General features: G+C 43.0%; 1 protein-coding gene across 1 annotated transcript in view; it reads right to left on the reverse strand.

Moving 5' to 3' along the window:
* Skap1 (src kinase associated phosphoprotein 1) overlaps positions 1–20598 on the reverse strand; it is a 271966-nt gene that overhangs the window by 48096 nt on the left and 203272 nt on the right. Inside the window, exons 5-9 of the mRNA XM_042674137.1 lie at positions 15595–15672; positions 14620–14703; positions 11284–11408; positions 7393–7456; positions 4506–4691 (exon numbers count right to left, since the gene is read on the reverse strand). Coding sequence (XP_042530071.1) covers positions 4506–4691; positions 7393–7456; positions 11284–11408; positions 14620–14703; positions 15595–15672 — 537 coding nt within the window. The remainder of the gene's footprint in view (positions 1–4505; positions 4692–7392; positions 7457–11283; positions 11409–14619; positions 14704–15594; positions 15673–20598) is intronic.

Here is a 20598-nt window from a genome sequence, read left to right on the forward strand (position 1 = left end):
CTGAAAATCTTTGGGTACTCTGGTTTTCCCTCTTTGGGAAGAGAGTTCTACCCATGAAGCAAATGCTAATTATCCTGTGGTTAATATGATGGAGTGCATTTAACTTCATGACTCATTCATTATTTTGATTAGACCATTTTTTTTAATGGACTTGGTATATAGTCTATATTCTTTCCTCCCAACTGGGGATCTTATCTCCATTGTGCACTGGTAAGGAGTTCTCATTTACATGGCTTCCCTCCCCCCATAGATGATGAGGGTTTGTGAAGACCCCTTCTCAAAGAAGAGGGTTAGCAGGCCTGCCAATGCTAAATGTCTTTCATAAAGCACATTTACCCGTTATAATGAGACAAATGCTAGAGGCCCAATCCATTTGCCTATTGATGGTTATGCAATGTTAGCACAATCCAACGTTGCTGTCCTCCATCTCTCCACCCCACACCTGGCTTCGCCGTAAAAAACGGGCCTGAGCAGAAGGTGTGCTCCACAGCCCATCTGCTCAGGATTTTCAATTTCCCCTGCTTTACGCACATAGCTACAAATAGCCCAACTGGACTGTTTCGGGTCTGGTGGGTGAGGTGGGGACCTAGCCATTCCCAAACTCTTCAAAGAGAGAGGAGTTTAACGTCCAGGCTAAATACTGCTGCGTTTGTGACTAGCCAGTATTCACCGAGAGCTCTGTGCTACTTATTCTGTGTCTGACTCCTCCTCCTGTCCCTCTCGTAGCTACTATTATTGACTCCTTTTTACATGTGGGACAATTCACTAGAGGACCAGACTTGCTCAAGGCCTCACAGCTAGCAAGTGGCAGAGAGAAGCCATCCTGACTTTGGAGCAGGCAGCTTTATACCTTCAATATCATGCTATTTCTCACATGCTTTGCTTACAGGGTGGTCTCATGAGATGATGTAGAGGGGAGACAATGGTGGACCCCTCATGCCCACTTGTAACACCTCCAGGACTGGTGGGGTGGGATGTATAAAACTCAAACAGCAACTTCGGAAGCAACAAGAGCATGCCTATAATCCTACTCAGGAGGCTGAGATCTGAGGATCTCAGTTCAAAGCCACGTTGAGCAGGAAAGATGTGACTCTGATCTCTTAACTAACCATCAAAAAGGTGGGAGTGGAGCTGTGTAGATCAAGGAGTAGAACACTAGCCTTGAGAACAAAAGCGAAGGGGCATTGCCTAGGTCCTGAGTTCAAGTCCTAAGACTGACTTAAAAAAAGAAGAAGCAGCAACAAGTGTGGAGTGAACAGGAAGTTTGGGTGATAGGGACCCCGTAAGTAATGGCCGAGTATCTTTTCATTGTGTCTCTAACAGTGATGGATAGAGGCTTTTTGGAAAGAAACTGTTTGTCAGGTACATGGTTGGCCTTTGAAATACAGACAGGTCAGCTGCTGCTCCCCAACCTGCAGAAAGAGACTCTGCCTTTTACTACTGTATGGCTATTTCCTTTATTTCTTTTTCTTTTGTTGGTTGTGGGGCTTGAACTCTGGGCCTGGGCACTGTCCCTCAGCTCTTTAGCTCAAGGCTCTACCACTTGAGCCACAGCACCACTTCTGGTTTTCTTGTGGTTTATTGGTGATAAGAGTCTCATAGACTTTCCTGCCCAGGCTGGCTTTGAACTGTGATCCTCAGATCTCAGCCTGCTGAGTAGCCAGGATTACAGGTATAAGCCACTGGTGCCTGGCTGTGTGGCTGTTTTCTTTTCTTTTCTTTCTTTTTTTTTTTTTTTTGGGTCCGGTCATGGGGCCTGAACTCTGGGCCTGGGTGCTGTCCCTCAGCTCTTCAGCTCAAGGCTAGCGCTCTACCACTTGAGCCACAGCGCCACTTCCAGCTTTTTTCTTTTTGCTTATGTGTGGTGCTGAGGAATGGAACCCAGGGCCTCATGCCTGCAAGGCAAGCGCTCTACCACTGAGCCACCTTCCTAGCCCTGTGTGGCTGTTTTCTATATGGATAATAGTTGTGGATACAGAGTTAAGGGCTTCTTTGACAGGGTAGATTTGTCCTCATGCTCTTGGGTTTACTTCAAAATTCAAAGGGAAATTGTAAAGGAATACTTTGCTATCTTAGGCAATGGTGGAGGGAAGAATTTTAGAGATGATGAAACATGGTAGTTAAGAAGTCAGTAACAGCCAGGCACTGATGGCTCACGCCTGTAATCCTAGCTACACAAGAGGCTGAAACCTGAGGATTGCGGTTCAAAGCCAGCCCAGGCAGGAAAGCCCCTATAAGACTTATTTTTTTTTTTTTTTTACTCTCCAATGAACCACTAAAAAACTAGAAGTGGCGCTGTGGCTCTAAGTGGTAGAGTGCTAGCCTTGAGTAAAAGAGCTCAGGAACAGTCCCCAATCCCTGAGCTCAAACCCCAGGACTGAAAAGAAAAAAAAAGAGAGAGAAGCGAGTCACACATTCATTGTTCCCACTGTGGTAGGGGGGTGGCCTCACACTCATTTTCTGAGGCCTCTTCCTCTTTCCTCTCTCTCTTTCTGGATCTCTGAGCATCAGTGTCTCCCCCCCCGCCCCCATCTCCTTGGCTTCTTCGAGAATTGCACAGGACCCTTTCTCTGTAACCCAGAGGGTATAGTAGTTCAATGGGGGTGTTCCTAGAATATTCTTCCACAGCTGTGACCTGAAGGGGTGTGTTACCAGGCTATTTCTCCAAGTCAGGTCGGGAGTGAGCAGAACGTGAGCTCACTAAGAAGATTCTGGCCAAGTTGGGAAGTGTATCTCCTCTTAGGGAGGGTGGTGAATTAGATCCATTTCTGCACCCTGCTGTTGCAATGGAGCAGGCGGTGGAAGGGGAGATTCTCAGAGGAGCTGTGTTTTAATGTAGCAATTTGATTCAATTTTCCACTCTATAAAATTACCCATCACTGCTCGTTGCTTTCTAACAGACACCTTCACTCTTAATTTAACAATCCTATCGAATTCTGCCAGGGAAATTGGAAAAATTTATCACCTGTGAAATTTTATTTTCCTTTGGTTGTATCTGTTTTTGTAAAACTTCATTAACGACGATGACTTGCTGAGGAAATTATCATTTTTTTTTTTTTAACTTCAGACACAAGAAATGGCTCGACCTCAACCAAGATATCGTTTGCATAATAAAACACAACAAAAAAGGGCTGAGGAAGTGGCGGACTGGCCAAGGCTGGAAGTACCAGAAGGAGAAACAGGCTTTCTTTGGCGGGGTGGGGTATGGGTGTGGGTGTGGTCAGAACCCCTCGACTCTGAGTAATCACGTGACTTTTCTCCCTGGGAAGAAAATGAATGTAGCCTGCAGAGTTACCTACTGGACTGGCTTCCTAGGAAGCCGTAGAATGCAACTGCTTCCTGATGATGCTTTTAGCAACTGGGCCTATCTTCTGGGGCCTGAGTGTGAGATTCACCTTAATCCCAAAGTTCATCTGGGATGGAGATTTAAATTGCTATAAATTTACGCTTAATTTGAATTTCTTAGCAGAACCGTGAACTCCTGGCACGTTTCCACAGGAATGCTCTTTCTGAATGGACCTGAAGATTCAGCAGTTCCTGTGGTCTAACTACCTCCCAATTAAAAGGCTCAGGCTTTGGTTTTCCAGCCTGACCCCCCACTGCGCTCCACACTGTTCATCAGCTGCCTTCTCTCTCCCAGCAGCGGCTCTGCAGAAGCAGTGAGGACTGGGCATTTTCTGAGATGTTAGCTCTCCTGCCTCTGGAAGGAAAAAGATCTTGAGATCTGCTGGATTGCTGGGGTTGGGTTGGGGGTGGGGGGAGAGAGTGGGGGTGGAAGCAGAGAAGGTTTATTCTTAAGCGATGTGATTTGATTCTAGGTAATAACCAGTTGTGCTCCGTCAGGAGTATCAGCATGTATATCATTTTGGGCTTTTGAAATGCTTCATGTTTTTGAGACAACTTACTGTTATTTTCATGATCCCACAGGAGAAGAAGTGGAACCTAGAGAGAGATTTGATGATGTACCCAGAACTCTTAGCAAATCAGGGTAAATCGTCATGAATATAATGAATAGTGCTAGCACTGGGGCTGGAACTCAGGGCTTCACATTCTCACTTGGCTTTTTCACTCAAGGCTGGGTGTTCTACCACGTGAGAAATACGTAGAAATACTTCCACTTCTAGTTTTTTGCTGGTTCATTGGAGATAAGAGTCTTAAGGATTTTTCTGCCAGGTGGGGCTGGCTTCAAACCAGGATCTTCAGATCTCAGCCTCCTGAATAGCTAGAATTATAGATAGGTGTGTGCCACTGGTGCCTGGCTCTGACACAAATATTCTTAACTTTCTAATCTCATCCACACATGTAATAAATTACTACATGTGGTATAGATGAAATATTCCTGTTGGCTCAATTCATCCTGCTCCCAGAGCAAAGCAGAACTCTGCACTGAGATACTTCCGAGGATGAAATTTAGATCTGGCTTTTGTTGGAGGTTTCAGAATTATCTACCAGATCAAGGGTTTTTGACACTCTGGAGGAGATAATTAGGAGATGACATTTCATACCTGGTAAGACTTCATAAATATCCTCTTCCTTCTCTGTTGGCTCTTGGATCCCCATACTACTGGGGGAGATGATGGGTCTGCACTGAGAACCAGAATTTGGGGTGTTAAAACCATCAATGTCATCATACATCTCTTCCTCCTCCTCTTCCTCTTCCTCTTCATAGGGGATGGTTAAGGAGCTCAGATCTGCCAGGGGGAGAGAAGAGATGAGACTGAATCCAGAGAGGGAGAAAAAGAAAAGAAGAAAGCAGAGCAGGAAGGAGGGTAAAGGAGGAGGAGGGATGAGCATAAAACATGTCAAGAGAAAATGAAATACTAGGTTAAGTGCTGTGAGTCTAGGTGGCAGGAAATCTAGAGAAAAGGCCAGCCTCATACTGTATCAGGTTTAAACCATCAACATAAATCCTTCCTCACAATAAAACTTGATCAGGATGGAACAGCTCTGAAAAGTATGGGTGTGTGACTGAGAACACGAGGCGAAGGGAAGAAAGGAGGTCAGATGAGTAAATGCCAGTATGCCATGCACTGCTCATCAAGTAGAAAACTTGACAGGTGACTGATGGCACTTGATCTCCAGGGCAGTGGCAGCAGCTACCATAGTCACTGCTACAAGCTGTTGGAAACCCACCTCTCCCGATGGAGTCAGTGTAGAATTTCAGACCAATGTATTTGTACCAGAGGGGAAAAAAAAGGAAGTGAAAAGAAATGGGGCCAGGCCCCAGTGGTTCACACCTGTAATCCCAGCTACTCAGGAGGCTGAGATCTGAAGATCACAGTTCAAAGTCAGCCTGGGCAGGGAGGTCTGTGAAACTCTTATCTCCAATTAGCCACCAAAAAGCCAGAAATGGAGCTGTGGCTCAACCGGCAGAGTATCAGCCTTGAGCTAACAAGGAACAGCACCTACACTCTGAGTTCAAGTTCCAGGACAGAAACAAAAGAAAAAGAAAATCTGAAGAAAAAAAAAGGGTGAATCAGAGAAATAGAATGGTAAAATATGACCAAATGGAACAGCTAAGTGTTGAAACTATACAGTCTGACTTTAAAGTGGGTCACTACATAGGGGATGTTGAGCCATTACAGCACTTGGAGAGCATGGGGGCAGGGTGGGGAGATTGGTTTCTCTTCTGATGGGGAACGGGGAAGTCTCTGACATGTAGTACAGAGCATCCTCTAAAACCCCATCGAGGGGCCTCTACAGGACGAGAGAATGCAGTCAGCAGACTCTGGGGAAAGGCAGGATGGAGAGACATGGCGGTTCATTTCCAAACCCAATAAAACTGTTTGGCTTGATTAGGCTTTTAATAAAGACTGTGTACCAATTTCCCTCTGAATTCTTGGTACCACTTCATATGAGGAGAGGATCAAAGGCACATTTGTGGCTTCAACCATATGTTATTATTTTGTTTGTTTTAAAATAAAATGGAATGAATAATTCCTTCAATGTGGGGTTCTGAAAGTACCACAGGGTAAAGCTCAATAAAGCTGCTTTGAGTTTTATTGAGGTTTACACACTTAGGGGTATATTACACGCATAAATCCTAGGCACCTAGACGAGAGTGCACCCTGTAGCCTTGCCATCAATGTTCATGTTCGCCTAGTTCCAGTCTATTATACGTGATGCGGCTGCTAGATACAAGAGTTTGTTTGTTTTTTCCCCCCTTTTTTTGTGATAGCAAAGGCATAACTGAGTAAAATAGGCAATTCTTATAATTAAAGCTCGAATGCATCATTCTTTTTAGCCACGATAAAATCTTACAGTAGAAATAAAAGACTGCAACAACAAGGCTTGGGGTTGTTAGGTTTCTGTGCTCCTCCTTGAGTCTTAGGCCTTGTACAAAGTGGATGCCTTTGCTTTCTGAAAGCCAGGGAGGGTCCTGCTATAAGGACAGATGAAGGTTATCTGCTGTCAAGAGACATGCTCAAGGTGGACTCTATCTACCTGCCAGGCAAGGCTTCCAGGGAGCTTCCATGACTGTGTCTGCAGGCTGGCCAGCAGAGGGTACTCTAAGAGCAGTCATTTAACATCTTCAGGCAACGGAACATCTCAAAGCAAAGAACATCTTATTGTGGTTGCAAGAGTGATTTGTTTCAATGTTCCTGATGGCCACCTAGATTAGTTTAGTGTTTAGAGACAGGTGTGTGTGTGTGTGTGTGTGTGTGTGTGTGTGTGTGTGTGTGTGGGTGCACACTTGAACTCAGGGTCTGATTGCTGTGCCTTACCTTTTTCCATTCAAGGCTGGCACTCTACCTCTTGAGCCATACCTCCATGTACAGCTTTTTGGGGGTTAAATGGTTGTGGAAGTAACACCTTCACTTTATAGAGACTTTTTCTGCCCAGGTTTGGCAGATCTCAGCATCCTGAGTAGTTAGAATTACAGATATGAGCTATTGGTGCCTGGCTAGAGTTCAATTTCTTAGATTTGGGGCCTCAATTGCAATTCTATGACTTTAAGTTAGAAATGCTGAACTTCTTTTCCAGAAAAAGAGTTAGGAGTTAGGAGATAGTGAACTGGGAGAGCTAGGTGTCACACATTTCTATTCTTAAATATTATGAATATTATAGACTTGCCTATATGTTGGTAGATGAAGTGGGTGATTTCCTTTCCTTCTCAGTCGTACGTGGTACTAGTTGTTCTAGTATGGGGGCTTAATGGGGAGAGTAGAGGTGAGGATGGGCAGAAAAAGTAAAAAGTCCATATGCAAACCATTACATTATACTTATGCAACATACCTTCTATTACATATTCACTCATTATGTGCTGAACTTCTGTAACTTTAAGAGTCCCTTCCCTCCTTCCCTTTTAGTTGTACAAGGATTGGAACTCAGGATTTCACATTTGCTAAGCAAGTACTCTATCACCTGAGCCAAACTTCCAATGAGACTTACCCTTTAACAAGAAACTTATCTGATCCACCCAGTCTCTGGCTTCCGCTGGACTAGCAGCTGTAAACTAGAGAAAAATCAGTGAATTAATTTCTCACTTTTACTAAAATTTTCATGTATCCTGATAGGAAGAACCAAAAGGCAGGGAAGGAAACTGTGAGTTCCAAAGTTAAGTTTAAAGATTAGAATTCTTTCCTAGCTACTCAGGAGGCTGAGATCTGAGGATCGCGGTTCAAAGCCAGCCCAGGCAGAAAAGTCTGTGAGACTCTTATGTCCAATAAACCACCAGAAAACTGGAAGTGGAGCTGTGGCTCAAGCGGTAGAGTGCTCACCTTGAGCTGAACTGCTCAGGGACAGCGCCCAGGCCCAGAGTTCAAGCCCCGCGAATGGAGGGAAAAAAAAGATTAGAATTCTTTTGCTTAATATTCTTTTGTTTAATATTTAGGAGGGAAAAGAAAATATCTCACTCAAATCAATTTTTTTTCTTTCAGCAATTTCACAAACTTGGAGATGACAGTTTTTTTTTTGTTGATGTTGGTCAGCTCTTCAGCTCAGAGCTAGCGATCTACTACTTGAGCCCCAGCACCACTTCCGGTTCTTTCTGCTTATGTGGTGCTGAGGAATCGAACCCAGGGCCTCATGAATGAAAGGCAAGAACTCTACCACTGAGCCACCTTCCAAGCCTCAAGATGACAGTTCTTTAAGTGTAGAAATTTATGTGCATACACATTGATTCATTTGATTATTTCTTCATCAGGGATATATTTGAGAAAAGTTTAGAGGGACATATAGCAAAGCAACATGTAGCAAAAGATGGAAACACTGCAAGCAGGTGCATTGGATAATAAGAGTGGTTTATTAGAAAAAATTCAGTGCTGAGGATGGAACCTTCTAGACAAGCACTCAGCAGGCAGCATTTATTGACGCCTGGAGTAGGTCAGGGAGGCTTATTGAGGTAATTAAAAAAAAAAAAAGTTGGTGGAAGCCAGGTGCTGGTGGCTCATGCCTGCAATCCTAGCTACTCAGGAGGCTGAGATCTGAGGACTGCAGTTAAAAGCCAGCTCAGGCAGGAAAGTTCATAAGACTCTTATTTCCAATTAACTACCAGAAAACCAGAAATGGATCTGCTGCTCAAAGTATCAGGAGCAATGACACCACACGTGGGCAGGTCAGCTTGACTAAACAACAGTCAGTCACCAATGGAAAGAGAGTTGAGAGCCAGAGCAGAGAGCTGAGAAAAGGTCCCCGAGTACTAGGAGTTCAGACTTGCAATGTGGGTGGCAGGAAGCTACACTCAGTTTTAGCTAAGGGAGTAGGAGGTTCTTTCAGTGGCTGTGGGTAGGAGGGACTGAAATAGGGAAATCTCTAGACAGAAGACCAACTGTTTAACTAGTCCTGTGGGTGAAGAGATAGGGATTTAGCTATTGTCATGACTGTGGGAATAAGTAGGAAGGGAAAGATTCAATCCACAGACCAAAGTAATGATGTGAATTCAATGGACTAAACAAAGAAGTAAATAAACCACATTTTGATTCACAAAACGAACCAGTCAAGCATCAATCCCTTCCTATTTTTTTTTTTTCTTTGTTGGTCGTGGGGCTTGAACTCTGGGCCTGGGCTCTGTCCCTCAGCTCTTCAGCTCAAGGCTAGAACTCTACCACTTGAACCACAGTGCCACGTCTGGTATTCTGAGTGTTTTACTGGAGATAAGAGTCTCACAGCCTTTCCTGCCCAGGCTGGCTTTGAACTGTGATCCTCAGATCTCAGCCTCCTGAGTAGCTGAGATTACAAGTGTGAGCCACCAGCACCTGGCTCTTGTTTGTTTGTTTGTTTTTTTAATGAATCAACTTGAAATAATTGTTCCTGAAAGACATTTTAATTGTATGGTTGTTAGGATGAGAAATCTAAATTCCTGCATAGTACTTATAGTCATAGAGACCATCATTCTTAGTTTCTTAAAAACACATTTCTAAAGCTGGGCGCTGATGGCTCACACCTGTAATCCTAGCTCCACGGGAGATTCAAAGCCAGCTGAGGCAGGAAAGGCCATGAGACACTTATCTCCATTAAAATCACCAGAAAACCGGAAGCGGTGCTGTGCTCAAGTAGTAGGTTGCTTGCCTTGAGCTGAAGAGCTGAGGAACAGCACCTAGGCCCAGAGTTCAAGCCCCACAACTGACAAAAAACAACAATAACAAAACACATTTCTGTTAAAAGCCTCTAGGGATATTAGTTTGGACTTTTCTTCCAAACTTCTGTCTGGATGCAATATCATTAGAGTTTAGTAATAACATAACTTAGAGGCTGGGTTCCAGTAGTTCATGTTTGTAACCCTAGCTACTCAGGAGGCTGAGATCTGAGAATCACAGTTCAAAGCTAGCCTGAGCAGGAAATTCCATGAGACTCTTATCTCTGATTAACCACCAGAAGGAGTTGCAAATGGAGCTGCGGTACAATTGGTAGTATTAGCCTTGAGGAAAAAAAAAAAAGCTTAGGGACAATACCTAGCCATGAGTTCAAATCCCAGGACTGGCATACACATACACACACACTCATACTCATACACACACAGACATGCATGCGCGCACACACACACACACAGAAAACTTAGAAGTATATTCAGTGAATACATCTGCATTCCAAAATATTACAAAATATTCTTGAGGATTCTCAAGAAAAGTTTTAGTTTAAATTAAAAAAATTTGTTCAATTGCACAAGGAAGACCTAATTTATTATTATAACTATTATTATCAAGTCAGGAGGTAAGGTACAGTAGAAATAAAAAAAAGTTAATTCTGAGAAAAATCTGAGGAGTCAAGGGATTTCTTACTTAGCTAATTGAATTTTCACATTTTTTTTCTTTTTCATAAGTTACCTAAAGTTTTATTACACTATTTTAGTGAAGCTGTGATAAAACACAAATTACTGACAAGTAGGAAATAACATAAACATATAGCTAAAATACATTTTTGGTAAAAAATCACTATATTGCCACAGTTATATTTTTAACTCATTTAAATTGCTTTTTTTGTCATTGTCAGTCATGAGGCTTGAACCTCAGGACCTGGGTGCTGTCCCTGAGCTCTTCAGCTCCAGGCAAGTGCTTTACCATTTGAACCACAACACCACCTCTGGTTTTCTGGTGGTTAGTTGGAGATAATAGTCTCATGAACTTTCCTGCCGGGGCTGGTTTTGAACCACAATCCTCAGATCTCAGCCTCTTGAGGAGGTAGGATTACAGGCATGAGCCGCTGGTGCCTGGCTTTAATAACATTTTATAAGGAGTAGTGAGTGAATACATAAGGTAGAGGTTCTAATATACAGAAATGAACCTGGTGGGAATAAATCTTTCTTTTCCTGTAGTCCCTCAGTTATCATTGTTGCTCACTAACCATCACCATCAACACCTTAGAAATCCAACATCCCAATGAGACGTCCATGTACCCAATGACACAGGAAGGTTAGTTTGGATAGCAAGATGAACAGGAAAACAAATGAATTTTCATTCTTGAGTTGCATTTCCCTTTTTCTGGATTTCGTGGCAGTAAAGACAATCAGTTGAAAGAAAAAGAGAATGGGAGATACAGGTATGTCATTAGAGACAAATGCCAGTTAGGGAATTGGGTTGCGTACTGCAATAAGCGAGCATGTCACCTAGGAGGCTAGATGGGGAAGGCAAGGAAGAGCTGGAAGCCAAGCAAAGGCAGAGTCTAGAACGAACACAACCACAGAGGAGAAGGGAGGGGAGCACAAAGCAAAAAGCAGGGCAAGAAAGAGGGTTGGAGCTGGTGAGAAGTGAGCAGGTAACAGGATAGAGCCCAACACAGCCATCATGGCTCACAGGCCACAGGGAAAGGCAGTACTGGTGCTCACCAGCTCCTCAGTTTACCCACCTCATAGCTGCGCCTATCCTGAGAGGCGAGTTCAAAGCAGGATTCTTTCTTGGAGTCTCTTCGGAGGTGAGGGGCCATTCGAACACTGTAGCCCTTAATGAGAAAGGTCCCTTTGGGCTGCTTGCCTGCAAGAGAGGAAAGCTCCCTGTATCCCCGATATGTAAAAATGAAGACTCAGAGAAACAGCTGTTATATACCAGAAGAATCACATAGTTTAGGGAGAGATTGTTCTAGAAACTCAGGAAGAGGTTACTGCCACTGCTAGGCAGCTATCCCTGTCAAGCTAGGGAAATGCAACACACAAGGTTATTGGACCAAAAGAGTACAACAGAGACAGAGAATCTATTAGAATGTTAAGAGATCTAGAATAACAGAAAGAAGGAATTATGACAGCCTGGAGAGTAGCTGGAAATGGAAGGCTCTCGAAGTCTATTAAGGAGCTGGATGTTACTTTGAGGGTCGGCACAGCTGACAGAGTGGAGGAGCAGCAGCATGGTGTGTGTGTGTGTGGGGGGGGATTTTATTATAGGGTCCTGGGAATCTCCTCTCCTACCCTATATGTATTTGGGCTTAGCTGCTCCTCTGCCCTCCCTCCTTCTGCTGGCCAGGTGGGAATCGATAGCTAGGAAGAGAATAATTAAAACTCTATTCTGTCTTCTTGTCAAGAGGTCAAATTGTGAAGCCACAGAGCACTGTTGGTGGTAATGAGGAAGGAAACCAAAGGAAAAAAGACCCGAAATCAAGGAAAGGAAAGATTCCTTTAGATTTCATTCCTTTCTAAAACAGACAATATTAGAAACAGGAAGTGAGAAGTTGGCGCGGAAGGATTTCTGTGTCCGTTGATGGGTTCATGCCTGTAATCCCAGGAAGCTTAGACGGGAGGATTGAGGCCAGGTCCAGGCATCAAAACAGAACAAAACAAAAAACCCTTCGAAAAATAGTAAAAGCAAACAAGCTCCGTGGGCGTGGTTCTAGTCTCTCTCACCCCCAAATTTTGTGTTTGTGCTGTATAGTTCAGGCAGAGCACAAAGAGGACAGCAACCAGTGTGTGGGTGATACTTGTGCCCCATATCAGGTGAAATGAATTGCTAACAGATCCTTTTTTGTATAGGGTGCTGGTGATAGAACTCATGACCTCATACATGCTAGGCAAGTGATCCATTACTTACATATACATATATATATGTATATATGTTTTATACATATTTGATGTCCATTACTTTTAATGAAATATATACATATGGAATATATAATATAGATATTAATGGAATATATATATTAGTGGAATATATATATATAATGGAATATATATTAATGGAATATATATATATATATCTCAGGGCCTTAAGCTAGCTAGGAAGTCACTTTACCACTTGAACCATTGTATCGGTCGTTTTTGTGATGGTTATTTTTTGAGTTTGGGTTTCCCTTTAAGCTCAAGGCGGCCTGGATGCTATTCTCCTATTTGTGTTTTCCTGTGTTACTGGGATGATAAACACACACCACTGTGACTAGCCATTAGTTGAGATGGGGTCTTGAATTTTTTTTTCCCCAGGCTGGCTTTGAACCATGATTCCCCCAATCACTACTCAAGTAGCTAGGATGATACGCTTAAATAGCTATACCTTTTTTTATTTTTTGTCAGTTGTGGGGCCTGAACTCTGGGCCTGGGCGCTGTCCCTCAGCTCTTCAGCTCAAGGCTAATGCTCTACCACTTGAGCCACAGCGCCATGTCTGGCTTTTTCTGCTTACGTGGTGCTGAGGAATTGAACCCAGGGCAAGCGCTCTACCACTGAGCCACCTTCCCAACCCAGCTCTACCTTTGGTAGCCACTTTTTGATGATAATGATAAGGCTAGCAAGGAAATTACATAATTAAAAGAAAAGGGAAGGGAAGGCTCTGTTTTTACCTGGTTGAGCTAAAGAAACATACAAACCGTGCACTGGCTAAGCAAACATCCTGGGCACAATAAGAAATAACAGGCAAGAAGGGAGCCATGGAGTAGTGCTTTTTGACACCAGAATCTTTTTTGTTGAAGTGCCTCTCTTTGCTCTAACTGGCCACTAAAATGTTTTGTTGTTTCTTTGGTCACCAGATTTTATTTCACCCTGCTGGCAAAATGGTCAATAAAAGTCTCCGAGGCTCTTGCTCTTGCTCTCCGCCCTCCTTTTTCACAGTAAGTATAAAGGATTCTGCACACACAGGCCCAGTACCTGGCTCTCTATTCCAGATGTCAGCCATTTATTTAAATGCAAGGGAAATCTTAACCTTAAAACAACAACAACAATGGGCCAAATGTATATTAGTTTGAAGGCAATAACAAGAGGGTAGCTTGTATGCCTAGAGAGTTCAAAGGAATGCGTTCTGTATTTGGGAGTGGGGTGAAGGTTCGAAGGACCCAGATGCTGAATTGCTCCATTTTTAAAGGATGTCGGTATCAGTTCTAAGTAGGGTTCCCCACTTTACCCCTAGTTGGGACAGGTTCTCAGTAATCCAGTGGTCCACCACTAGAGGGAGAGGGAGGAAACTGCCACACAGCTAAGGGCCGATTTTGTCCACATAGTCAACATTTATAGCATTATCAGTGATGTTATGTTAATAATCATTCTTAGAGATAATCCTTTGACATAGTGACCACAGCTAGTATTTTGTTTTGTTTGTATGTTGTGGGACTTGAACTCAGGGCCTGGGCACTGTCTCTGAGTTCTTTTTGCTCAAGGCTAGTGCTCTACCATTTTGAGCCACAGTGCCACTTCTGGGTTTCTGGTGGCTAATTGGAGATAAGTGTCTCACAGACTTTCCTGCTTGGGCTAGCTTTGAACTGTGATCCTCAGATCTCAGCTGCCTAAGATTAGGAGGACATTTGGATTACAGGTGTAAGCCACCGGTACCTGGCTCATACCTAGTGTTTGAAGGGGCATTACTTTCTAAATTGGTCTGAGTATCTTCGGTACTGGGTAAGATATTCCTATTTATTTGTTTTTATGCCAGTCCTGGGACTTGAACTCAGGGCCTGGGCATTGTCCCTGAGCTTTTGTGCTCAAATGTTAGTGCTGTACCACTTGGAGCCACATCTCTACTTCTGGCCTTTTGGGTGGTTCACTGGAGGTAAGAGTTTCACAGACTTTCCTGCTGGGCTGGCTTTGAACCTCAATCCTCAGATCTCAGGTGCCTGAGTAGCTAGGATTGCAGGTGTGAGCCACCGGTGGTCATTCACCCACTGATTTCTTTCCTAAGCAAATCCTGTGTGGTGTTAGTTAAGGCCTGCTACCAACAGCTGTGGGGCTGGAGCATGTATAGGAGTGGAATGCTGCTGTCCAAATGCAGAACACTTACTTTTCTCATTAGCATAGTAGAAGAAGAAGCCTCTGCAGATCACACACCATCGCTTCTGCCACTCCGACCCAAAGAAGCTATGATCTACACGGAAGAGCAGCAGAAGACATAAATTCAGGCAACTACAATCGCTGAAGAGTCCGTAAAAGCCAACAACACCCAGTCTAGTATGTTATTGTTTTATTTCCTGGGTTAATGGACTGTAAAAACCCTCCCTTGCACTCCCACAGGTTATACTCTATTGACTCAGAGACCAGGCAACAAGCTCTGTTAAAGGTCCAGTTCTAAACAGAGTTGTCTGCTCTGTGTTCACATATCTGTCTTCTCAATTTCTTTTACGACTTTCAGGTTCCAGTCTTATTCTGAACTTGCCCAATTCTTCACTACTACTTTTGGTACAGCGAAATAATACTTCAGATATTATCGTACTAAGCCAGTTTGCTTGTTGAACCTGAAACGTGGAATTCTAGCACTAGCAGTAGCCATTTTAATTGAATAACTTCAAGAAAGATCAAGAGATAAGCACGTCTGAAATTTGAAGGTGGGCTGCTTTACCTATGAGATAAAAGTATACTTTGGGCAAGAATTTCTCACTGAGACAAGAATATCATTCATTCGCTCTATAAATGTTATTTAGTACTTTTTTGGGTATCAGTACTAGAATTTGAACTCAGGATCTCATGCTCTCACTTCGCTTTTTTGCTCAAGACTAGTTCTCTAACACTTGAGCCACAGCTCCATTTCCAGCTTTTTTTTAAAATTTAATTTTATTGTCAAGGTGATGTGCAGAGGGACATATGTAAGGTAATAAGTACATTTCTTATAAAACATTGTTACCCTCTCCCTCGTTTTTCTTCCACTCCCCACCCCCAGTCTCCCCTCCAAGTTGTACAGTTCATTTCCAACATATTGTCTTGTGAATATCATTTTGTCCTTTGTCTGCTTTGATTATCAGAAGATCTGATAATTAATTACCTTTGTTTCTTTTCTCCAAGTACCCTTGCTTGATGATGTTATCAAGCTCTTGAGCACCTTTTACGATGTCTTCTAGTCCTAAAAGAAACAACACACACTTTGTTGGAACCTGATGAAGTTTTCACCTGGGCTAATTCACATTAACAGTGGTGTGCAGAAGGGTGGTTGCTTAATCACGGCACAAAATAAAAAAAAAACAATTGCTCTATGATTGGGGGGAAAAAGTTAATTTTCTTCCTAATTATATCGAATGCTAAAATTGCTTGAAATGATTTAAACATACATTAACTTGTGGCAAGGGGAGATAGACTAACTATGGACTGAGTGGCAGAAAAAGGACTCCAGAGAATTAAGACTTCGTGGGGATATCAGTTCCAAATTAGAAAGCTCCATTGAGATAATCAGAAGTCAGATGAACAGCTATCAGTGTGGTCAAGCTTCAGTGAGTGAAAGACTCCATTATACTTGTAGTCACCTCAAGGATGGCCATAAATACACACTCACCTGTTTGTTTGTTTGTTAAAGCAGTTTAAAAACCATAGATCAGAAGAGTCTGTCCCTTCATTAGTGTTGCGGCTGTGCCTAATTCCTTACCCAGTGGGTCCTTCTTCATAGACTGCTTTCACTGAGTGTTTCAAAACTTAGCCAACCCCGTGGTCACCATAAATCCTTCTCGGTGAGTTCCAGGGTGCATTCCGGAAATGAACCACAGCAAAGCAAAGCTGTTTTTTGTTTTTGTTTTCCTCTAGGATTATTGTAGTTCACCGATCCCTCTGAAAACATCTGTGAGAAATGGTAGCCTAGCCATTTACGTACGCCTATAAACCAAGCTACTCAGGAGGCTGAGACCTGGGGATAGATATTTGACACCAGCCCCAGCAGGAAAGTGTGTGTGAGACTCTTACCTAGAATGAACTGTCAAAAAATAGAGGTGTGGCTCAAGTACAGTAGAGTACCAGCTTTGAGGGAAAAATCTAAGGGACAGGCTCTGAGTTCAAGTCCCAGAACCAGCATACCACCAACCATTTCCCACCACCGCCACCACCAAAGGAAATGATAGCAGATTTTTTTTTTTTTTTTGGTGGTGGGAAGCTGGGTGACGTCAGGATGAGGAATGGCAGAGCTGCTCTTTGGCAAGCCCATAGTCTCTGAAATTGCTCCCAGAAGCCGTAACGCTTAAATCAAAGACACAGGGCTAAGGATCCTCAGTTTCTACTTTTCCTTCTTAACTACCCCCTTCATTTTTCTTTCTTAAGATCTTGTTAAACTTGGAGACACAGCTTCTGGTTAAAGATGCCAAGAGTCTGAATCATAAAAGACATGTTAAGCGTTCTATTAGAATTCACCACCCCTCCCTTTTTTTTTTTTTTAAAGATGCAAATCTAAATGGCATTTTATGGAACATCTATAATTATGAAAATGGGAAGACATCGTCTCCATGTGTGGGGAGAGTCTGTGAGTATGAATATTACATTAATGTGCCCACACCAGCTCACTGATCCTGCTAGCAGGAGCATAAAAAATGCTTGAGTGAAACTTTTATTTAGATGTTAAGACTCTAGGCCCCAGCGGGGTGACAGAGACAGGCCCTGTGAGTTGCCATCAGAGAGAGAGCTTGAATTGAATTACCCAGGGGGGAGGAAGTAGAGATCAGCCACTGCTTCACTTATTTAATTTCCTTTAACTTTCAGTACATTATCAGCATGAGGCTTTTCTCCAACCGCTCCCCACTCCCCCAAATCCAAGAATGCCACCAAACAAGAAAACAAAAGGCATAATGTAGCAGGGATGTTTGATCTCCAAGTCACTCAATTCTAGGCCAGGAGGACAGTACCATTGTCACTTTTTTTCCCCCTTCCTTGAGTCAAACTCTTGTCTGCTAAAATTGGCTACTGAATGAGATACTGAATTTTCTCACATGGTTGTTGACCAAGATTCTGAAGAGTAATATGGCTGGAAATATTGTCCGTTAGATGCTGAGTTTTTGTACAGAGCCAGTAGGAGACATTTTGTTGCTTTCTTACTCATTAGAGGGAATTTATGTCAATGAGCTCTTTATTTATTTATTTACCCCTTTGTGCTGGTATTGGGGACTTAAAAGTCAGGTGCTGTCCTTGAGCTTTTTTTTTTTTTTTTTTTTTCTTTCTCAAGACTTGAGCTCTTCCATTAGAACCACAGCTCCACTTCTGTTTTTTTGGTGGTTAATTGAAGATAAGCGTGTCATGGACTTTTTCTTTTTTTCTCCAGGCAAGCTTTAAACTGTGATCCTTAGATCTCAGCCTCCTGAGTAGCTAGGATTACAGGTGTGAGCCACTGGTGCCTGGCTTGGTGAACAATTTTGCCTGGGTTTTCTTATATGCTATGGGAAAAAGGAGATCTAAGTTAAAATAAGGAATGGCTATGGAAAAACAAAGTAGGCAAATAAAATCAGGCTCTGTTCTATTGACTGTTTTCTATGTGCAGACACTATGGTGAGTTCAGTCACAGTTGTTAAGTTGACTCTGAGCTCAGTCTCATTAGCTTCCTGATCTATGAGACAAATCCACATAACCAATATGGGAAGCCATTGTGACCCTTGTGCCAGCTCACATTCCTACAGATCAGGAACGGGTGATACTGAGGCTCTACAACATTAGCCACACCATAGGAGGGATGAGGCAAGGGAGTCTTGAATCCACACCTTGTAGCAGACAAACAGATCTGCACAGGGCTACTTAATGTATAATGGGAAGCATGTAAATGCATTGCAGGATGGTATTAAAAAAAATAAGAAGGAGCCACAAACCACAGTAGAAATTGCTATTTTAAGGCAAAAACCATTTCTAGTTAAGTATATAATTAAAAAGAAAAGCTTTTCAAAGAAGCTCTTATCTGAAAAAAGACAGGCCCAACCCCCAAAGCTTTCAATTTATTTTGAATAAATAGCTCTCTGTTGAATAAACCTGAGGGTGTATCACATGACACCAGCACAAAACAGAATTGTCTGAGGGCCATAATCTCTCTCCCATACTACACTTAACTCAAGCTCTCAGTATCACCCATATAAAAGGTTCACTTAGCTGAAGGCTGTGAGACCATAAAGATAAGATCAAGAGAGACGTGAGTTACCCAGGAGTGATGGGCACCCATCCTCCATGGCTGGTGAAGATAAAAGAAATGCTCGGACATCCTTCTCCCTTCATCTAGATTCCCTTAAACCCTCACATCCCACCCATACCCAATTCTGCAGTAAAAACCCGATAGGGAAGGTTTCCATCTCTCAGCGCCACGCATGATTCGTAGTCAGCTGTGCACAGCCACACCATGGGAACCCTTTAGAGTGTGATACATTTCCATAAAACAGTCAAGATAAACGACACTGGAGCTTATGTGAGTCACGGCCTATTGAGCCAGCTGTGTTCGAACTCATTGAGAAGGGAGACCTGGGATCGGTTGGCAATACCACAGCACAAGAGGCTGGTAGCACAAGAGGCCGCAGAATTCCCCTTAGCAAAAGGCTGCAGCCCCTGCCCGAATGAACTAGGCATCCACCAACTTCCCTGACAGACATTTGGCTCCATCATTGCTAAGTCAGCTTAAAAGGAAAATCTAAGATGCTTGTTTGTTTATTATGGTGTGTGTGTGTGTGTGTGTGTGTGTGTGTGTGTGTGTGTGTGTGCTGATATTGGAGTTAGAACTCAAGGGTTTCTTGCTTTCACTTGGCTTTTTTTTTTCTTAATGTTGGTGTACTACCATTTGAACCACACCTATACTTCTGGGTTTTTGCTGATTACTTGGAGATAAGAATCTCATGGGCTCTTCTGCCTGGGTTAGCGGAGATCCTCAGACTTCAGCCTCCTGAGTAGGATTATGGGTATGAGCCAATTAGTACCCAGCTGCTAAAATTTTGGAGGATCATCTTTTGTTTAATTCTTCCCCCCCATTCCCCCCCCCAACTCCCACCTAATAGTGAGGCACGAACTCCAGGCCTGAGCGCTGTCCCCGAGTTTTTCTTTTTGCTCAAGGCTAGCTCTCTAACCACTCGGAGCTACAGTATCCTTTCTGGTTTTCTGTTAGTTAATTGGAGATAAGAGTTTCATGGACTTGCCTGCCCAGGGTGGCTTCTAATCGAGTTTCTCAGATCTCAGCCTTCTGAGTAGCTAGGGTTACAGGCAGGAACCATTTACTGGCACCCAGCAGCTTTTTTTTTTTTTAAACTGTGAGGACCAGTCAATAATGTTACTCCAGTTTGTCTGGCAAGAGTTGCATATCTTCTGATGCTAACAGGGAAGTTGCCGTCAGTGTCCCTCAATTAGTCCCACTAGTCAGAGCTTCTAGAACTCTGTGGTTCTACTTGCTATCATCCACTTGTGTTTGAACTTACTTAGTTTTGTTTTCTGTCATTGTGCTTCACTGATAAGGAATTTAGACAGACACATAGAAGAGAAAAATTCTGAGCCATTGCCAATGGGTTTAGGATCTAAAAGATTTAAAGTTATGAAACCAGTTAAACAGCTAGCTTTAAGTTAACTGCATGAGACTGTTGATGGAGAAAAAAGACTAACAGCAGTGAAAGAAAGGGAGTGGCCACCACACTCTCAGTGAAGCCCTTCATCCAACCGTGACATAAGAAGCTGGGAAGCCAAACAAGCCCAACTAGAGCTAAAGGATGTCACTGAATGGTAGAAATGACACACTTGAGGTTAGCAAACTAACACTGACAACATCTGGCAGAGAGTTCTAGCTATCTGTCTATGTCTGTCTGTCCATCCATCTGACTCACTATCTAATGAGAGTATGTAACCCAGGCTGGCCTGTAACTTAACAATCTTCCTCCCTCAGTCTTCTGAGTGTTTGGATCATAGGTGTGATCCACTAGGAGTATTAATTGACTATTCTTCCTTCCTTCCTTCATTCCTTCCTTCTTTTTTTCCTTCCTTCCTTCTTTTTTTCCTTCCTTCCTTTTTTCCTTCCTTCCTTCCTTCCTTGCCTCCTTCTTTCTCTTTTTTCTTTGTAGTGTGGGGA

Source organism: Dipodomys spectabilis, unplaced genomic scaffold (assembly GCF_019054845.1).
Source record: "Dipodomys spectabilis isolate Male_0828 unplaced genomic scaffold, ASM1905484v1 ptg000018l, whole genome shotgun sequence".
Lineage (NCBI taxonomy): Eukaryota > Metazoa > Chordata > Mammalia > Rodentia > Heteromyidae > Dipodomys > Dipodomys spectabilis.